Source organism: Cariama cristata, unplaced genomic scaffold, assembly GCF_000690535.1.
Source record: "Cariama cristata isolate BGI_N322 unplaced genomic scaffold, ASM69053v1 scaffold9388, whole genome shotgun sequence".
Classification (NCBI taxonomy): domain Eukaryota; kingdom Metazoa; phylum Chordata; class Aves; order Cariamiformes; family Cariamidae; genus Cariama; species Cariama cristata.
In genome coordinates, this window is record NW_009632813.1 from 6,537 (window position 1) to 13,487 (window position 6,951).

The 6,951-nt window shown below is 50.5% G+C and overlaps 1 protein-coding gene across 1 annotated transcript; it reads left to right on the forward strand.

The window, feature by feature from the left end:
* The first annotated feature begins 4,011 nt into the window (after positions 1 to 4,011).
* Positions 4,012 to 5,329, forward strand: LOC104166546 (chromosome unknown open reading frame, human C11orf53). The gene is made up of 2 exons (XM_009706510.1): positions 4,012 to 4,299; positions 4,928 to 5,329. The coding sequence occupies exons 1-2, from the start codon at positions 4,012 to 4,014 to the stop codon at positions 5,327 to 5,329; spliced, it is 690 nt and encodes a 229-aa protein (XP_009704812.1).
* Positions 5,330 to 6,951: the final 1,622 nt, after the last annotated feature.

A 6,951-nucleotide genomic window follows, 5' to 3' on the forward strand; every position in this document is an offset into this window, starting at 1 on the left:
ATGGGCATTACCAAACAAAGCTAGATCTAGCCATAGGTATCTTCACAGCCTTCATCTAATGCAGAAAGGCAGAAGACCTCCTGAGCCATGCATAGTCACTGGGAAACACATGCTCCCACCAGACAGGCATTTAGGAAGACTGCTTTGGGGACCATCAGGAAGCAACTGCTGTGTTTGCACTCACTGACAAAACATATCCTGGTTGATGACTATCATGCTTTACCTGCTCCCTTTCTGGAGGCAGCAGCTTCAGTGGCTGTGATCAAAAGCCCTAGGAACTGCAAAACACTTGCTACTTGCTTTATTGCCCTTTGCTTTGTATTCCAAAGCTTAGCAGTTGTCTACCTAATGCAAAAATCAGCCCTGTTGCTAATTCCCTATGAGACACGAAAAATTATTGTGCGGGGCAAACATCCGTATTTGCTCGAACGTATCATGAAAAGAACACCTGTAAGCGCAGCTCTGTTTATCTGACATAATATAACCCAGAATCAAAGGAAACGGCAGATAACTGAACACCCCTTTGTATATTTATGATGCAGTGTAATTTAGCTACATCTTTTGTTTGAATATGATCTTTGCTCCAAAATCAGCAAGCCTTTGTTGTGCAAGGGGAGGCCTATGGAGGAGATCTGTGCTGCTAGGGAAAGGTCATTGCTCCTCAGAGGCAAGATGCTGGGCTGTTTACTAAGGCAGACAGGCCCTGCACACATCAAATGATAGGAAACCAGTGTGTACAGTGATAAAAACCACACGGTCTGGGCTTCTGAGTTCCCACCAGCGGTAGGGCAGAAGGGCTTGGTCCTAGGCTTTAGTGAGGGTCTGATTTTTTTCCTTTGGCTCATCCACTGCACAGGCATGAACCAGCAGTTACCCTCTGCATGATAAAAGGATTACCCTCTTTTCTCAGGTGGGGAAACTGATAGGCACACAGATGAAGCACTATGCCCAGCAGCACTCGAAGCCCATGTTCAGATCATTCAGCAGACTTGGTGTCAGCAAACCCATGAGGTGCTCTGCCCAGAGAAAGCTTTGCTTTTATTATTAATTTTTATTACTTCAGCTGCTGTACTACAGATTGGGCCCAGAAAGGAGATACACTAAAGCCAAAGTACAGTCAAAGGGCACCACAGGTCCTCATTGCAGGACCAGATCATTATTTTGACCTGGATCCTTACATTTAGTCCCCCAACGCAGCCTTTTAACTGAACAACACTCCTGGGTTACGCAGGCAGTGAAGCAACACAGCTCTCTGGAGTAGCCCCAGCCAGTATTTCCGCCTGGTCATGTGCAAGGCAGGCTGAGACCAAGCTTATCGGCAGCTGAATATGCTGTGGGCTCAAGTGATGCTAAACAGACACACTGATGTGTTTTAGAAGATCCAGCTACCCCAGTTCCATAGCACTGAAAGGAAGTAATGCAGGGAGGAAATGAGCTAATGGGCTTCAATTAAGCCAAGCCATTCATCACCTGATAAGGAGCCAGGAGGCAAGGGAAACGTAGGGTCTCTGCAAGTATGTGGGTGCCTGCTATGATGAAGGCCAAAGAGGGGCTGCTGCAGAGACTCTTGCAATTGAATTAAGGCAGGTAAAGCCCTAGCAGCTAATGTCAGCTCTGTGGCTATCCATCATACATGTGTGCAAGAGGACCTACTGCTTGTGACACACAGTCAGAGAGTTTCAGTGGCTGTTGAACAGACAGCATCAAAGATTAATTTAGATGCACTGGTACTTTGAAATACTCCATACTAGAAGCTGGCAGCTGTGCCCAGGGATCTTCCTATCCTTCCAGCAAAGCATCCCAGCAGCCCTTTGACCTGCAGGAAGCATCTGTCCTACCTGCACCTCCTAACTCCACTTTTTCCTCAGTATTAGGGGTGCCAGATGACAGTACTAGACTACTTCCCAGCAGGGTGTTAAGACTGGCATATAAACACTAGTGCAGAGGCCTGTACCATTATTTTCAGAGAGATTCCTCCTCAGTGAATGCAGATGCAAGCTGGCTGCAGGATAGATGGCCATGGGCAGGCGGAGGAGGTGGTGAGGAAAAGCCCTGAAGCAGGAGAAGGCATTACTAAAGTGACATGGATGCCGAGACATGGGCGTCTGCTGAGACCAGATTTGCATGTGGAGGCTTTAGCTTCGCAGGGCAGTGTGCATTACCAGCTATGATCCTCACTGAGGTCTACAGCCAAAAATGGCCCAGCTGGAGACAGGTGCAAGCCCCAGCCCTGACCCTGCAGCGTGAACACTCTGATCTGTCCGCAAGCCAAAGGGCTCCTTCCTGACACCTCCTATCACTCCTGCAGCCTGTGTGACTTGTGTGGGCTCAGAGCTCATTTTCATGATAGAGCAGGGAGCAGCTGCAAACCTCTCTCAGCAGAAAAGGAAGTCCTAGCACTGGCAAATTTAATTCAAATTTAAACCTCTAAATTTGGTTGCTTGCTATGGCAGGAACCTCCTGTTTGCACTATGCAAACTGAAAATAGCAGACCACTATCACTGGCCAGGACAACAGCACAGCTGAAGTAAATGCAGCCATGGGCACTGTATTTCTGCTCTATGGTTTTGGAGGTCCAGAGACAGAACTCAGTGAAACTCTATGTATGAGCTCTGCTCCAGAGGAGCACGTGCCTTTGCCACAGTGCTTCGTAGGTATTAGCCACCATGAGCACCAGGGTCACTCAGGGCTCGTTCTCCCTTACCTAGAGACCAAGAGGAGATTATTATCATCAGTATCGCTGTAGCACCCAAATAGGAGCTAGAAACAACTGCCTTCTACATGCAGCCTGCTTGTTCTGCTAGGAGGGGCCAGCTAAAGCTGCTCCATAGCAGGTAGATGCAGCACAAGAGAGCTGGGCTAGGACACGGGCAGTGCAGAACCCGCCTGTTTTGACCAGCCAAGGGCTTAGATACCAGTTTATTGAGACCTGTTTTGTGCCAATGACTGCTCATCATTATGCCTGCATTGAGGGACCCTGCAGTACATGAGAAAGAAGCCAGTTATCTTGATATTTCTACTGTTGTCAACTCTACACAAGACCTTCAAAATCTCTTCTTAGCCTACATCTGTTAATACCTTAGAAGCCCCAGGCTTGAAATCTTGTGGTTAAGCTCTTCATACTGATAGCATAAAGGCTCAAGCAGCACATTTGAATTATGCCAACACCTTCCCAAACTACCCCTTAAAGAGCTGCCTTGCTTTGAAAAAACATTTTTTAACCTATCTTTATCTTTTGCAGGGCAGTGCCAGCACACCACAGTCACCATTTGTCCAAATGCCAGGTGAGGTTTTCCTCCACCGATAAATACCTTCCACGCAGGTTGGAGAGTCGACACAGCTCCTGTCTCTTCTCCTCCAAAGGACATGAAGTGAGCAAAGAAGCGCTGGAGCAGAGCCACAGCTCACAGAGAGACCAGGAGGAAAGTAATTGAAAGAGTCAAAACAGGAACAGCAATAATAAAAGAAAGGCCCCTGTAATCTTGTATGAAATTCCCAAAGAGGGGAAAGAGAGGTAATTAAAGCAGTTCCCACCTCTTCTGATAGAGATGCCACACAGAATCCCTTCTTTTCCCTCTGTCTTCCAGTTTTCCCTGGAGCTGAAGAGAAGAAGTACAAAACCAGGAGCTGATCTGTTTTGTTCTTTGAGCATGGAAAGGGGAATGAGGCTGGAACCCCTTCCTCCTCCCTAAGGGCTGTAGCAGAGCAAAGAAGCAGCAAAGGCTGGCAAAATTAACCTCAGTCCCCCTGACCCCATACTTGAAGCTTCCCAAAACACATTTAGTTTGCTGCAGATGAAGGTCATCAGCTGGATCAGGGCAGTCTGAGGTGCTAAAAGCACTTGGGCTGACACACCTGCTTCAAGACAGGATTGACTCCTGTCCTGGGTCATGCTAGAGAGAAAAGGGCTCTACTTTGCACCTGCAGAAGTGCCCATAGCTCTGTCGCTTCCAAGGTGTTACTGTTTCACTTTAGCCAGCCTTTTTTCTGACCATCACAGGCTCACCTACCATGACTGGTTACTACGGCGTCAGGAGATCCTTCACAACTGAGTTGGATTTCCACAACACAAAGCAGTTGGTCAGTGATGTCTACTCATCCCCTCTAGGGTCCAAGCCCTTCTCATGCGATTCCTCTGCTACTCAGGGCTACCCAGCACTTCTGGACCCATATCGCATCGACCAATATGGGGATTACCGAGCTACTCCCCTCACAGCTGCTACCAGCTCCTTCTTCAGCCCTTCTTCTGTGCCCCCTCTCCTGCCATCCTTCCCTCATGACACAGCGCACTTCCTACTAGTGAGTGAGTCTATGGTTCTCAGTCACCCAATGAAGGATTGCTCAATTTAAAGCTGGGGTTAAGTCAGGGGGGACTCGTGGGAAGGATGTGGCTGTTACAGGAGGCAGTCACAGTGGAGCACGCAGCAGATGGGGCAGGGCTGAGGGGGGAAGTTTTTTCTCTTTGATCCCATCCTCCATCTAATTGGCCCCTCTTCCTGTTGGAGACCAGCTCCTAAATTAACAGCCTTCTGTGCTCCCCAGAACAACTACTCCATTAAGCTCCTTAAGTTTCTAGAAACATCCTTTCTTGGCTCCAGGCTGTGCCTGTCCCCAACCCTGCGGCTCCCCACGAGCCAGCTCCATTCACACCCCCAGGGCAGAGCTCCTGGGCCCTGCAGGGCCAGGGCTGGTCAGTCCCACCGGGAGCCCATTCCAGGCCTTGCCCGCTATTGACAGCATGGATGTTTCCTTTCAACGGTTTTAACACCAAATACCGTTCCAGAGCAACAGAAACCCTTGTGAGTGTTCGCAGCTAGGCTCTGGGGATAGCTTGGCTGCATGAAACCAGGCTAGATATGCCATTACCTCCAGGACAAGCTTTTATTCTTAAAGGTCTTTCTTGCCTCCTCTCCCCGCTTCCATGCAGAGAGAGCCCTGGGAGCAGACCTCACCCGACAGTCTCAGCCAGTCGGACGGTGCGTGCTCAGACCTTCTGCAAGCACTGCCTGCCAGCGCCAGCTGCCTCTCCTCACATGAGTCTGGAGGCGCTTCCCCATACCGAAGCTCAGGTTGGACCCCAGCCATCCCCGGAGCGCAGCCCTACCCTCTGCATCCTCTTGAAGATGCCCACTACTCCCCCAGCTATGCTGCAACCTCACCCTACTCCTCCTCACCATTCATGACTCTGGCAAACGAGCTTACCTCCAGGATGAGCCACCTCTCGCCAGAGCAGTCCTTGGAGGCACCACCCCTTCATGATAACTCTGCCTGGGCAAAAGAGGATGGAAGTCCCATCTGGGGGACTTATGAGGGCCAGAGACCTTATTGATGAGAGATAAGAGCTGGAGGAAAAGAAAAACGGATCAATGTTGAAGCATATTAATTACTTGTATGCTTTTTCCTAAAGTTGGTTCTTCAAACAGAGGATGCTAACAACATGCAATGTTTTATGCTCTGTTTAGAAATACAGTCACTTGGATATACCACATTTAGCTTACAGTAGTGCCTTCTAGTGCCTTATGAAAGTCATTGCTCACAGTCCTGCTGTGCTACAAGTAAAATACACAGCCTGAAAAGTATCTGCACTCTATGGACCTTTCTATGGATCTGCACTCTATGGATCCTTGAACAAGGATCTCAGGTACTTCTTTTCAGATGCTGAGAAAACAAGTTGCTCTGAACCTTAAACTACAACTACAGAGCACTGTTACCAGAAGAGGTTTGGGAAGGCTAGGGAGCAAGGCAGGGGCTGTGGGAAGCCCTCCTTAATGGCACAGAGTCTGTATAATGCTATCTGGTTACCTAGCAGCATAAAAGTACATCCATAACGCTCGCATGTAGTGAACATGGCATTTTCTTGGGCAACAGTTATGGCCAGAGTAGCTAAGGCATGGCACGTTTGAGCCTACAGCACAGAAGGGTGCAACCAAATAAAGCTCACCATATTACACCAGGGCCTGGCAAGGGACAGTCGGTGCACCATCCTGTCTGCTGATCTGCACATGAGAAACCCTCCCATCTCTTCCACCTGCAATGCACAAAACACATCCTCCCCAATTTCCCTCTTGCCCTGAAGAAAACACAGAGCTGTTCCCCCTCTTGCCCACGCCAGGTCAATACAAGCCTTGTGTCAGTGGGCATAAGGCAGACTGCTCCCAGCCCCTTGCCAAGAGGCACCCACCTGGGGCTGTAATTGGGAACAAGGCTGATTTGAAGCCCCATGCCAGGCCGGGGCCCACGGCCACTAGAGGTAGCTCGGCACACACAGACACAAGTCCTGTGCAGCCCTCACAGTCGCTCCTGCCTGCTGCGTCCATACCCGGCAGAGGCTACCCCATTGCCCCATCTCGTCCCCCGGCCTGGGACTCAGGAGGAGCAACAAAAGCCTCACTGAGGAAGAACAGGAGCAGGGCCTGAGAGTGTGTCGTAATGAGATGCTTTAAGGCCCTCCTTGCCTTTCCTCCTCAAATCCTGAGGCTGATGGGGTGTTTCGAGCCTTCTCAGCACCCTCCAGGGATCATAAATGGCACCGGGGTCACAGGATCAGGCCCAGAGCATCGCTTCATGCCATGCTGCCTGCAGACACCTCTCGGGGGCGGAACATGGACTGGGGACACCGCACTGCACCTAGAAACAGGCAGCAATATCAGGCCTCTGTAAGCAACACTGCAGAGAGCTGCCGAGTGGGCCAGGCCCTTTCTTTTACAGGCATACCACTTAGCACCATCCCTGGCACCCCTCATCCTGCAGCCCAGGAACGTCCCTGCACCCCGGTGCGCGTGCAGCAACCACACAAGCCCCTTGCTCAGCCCACCCCTGGCAGACACCACCTCCCTGGCTGTTCAGGCACCCGCAAACCATCCAGGGTGTGTTCTGGCACCCAAGGATGGAGCGAGTGCTCCCAGGCACCTCGGCAGCTGCCCCAGCACGGAGCTCTCACCCCGACCCCTC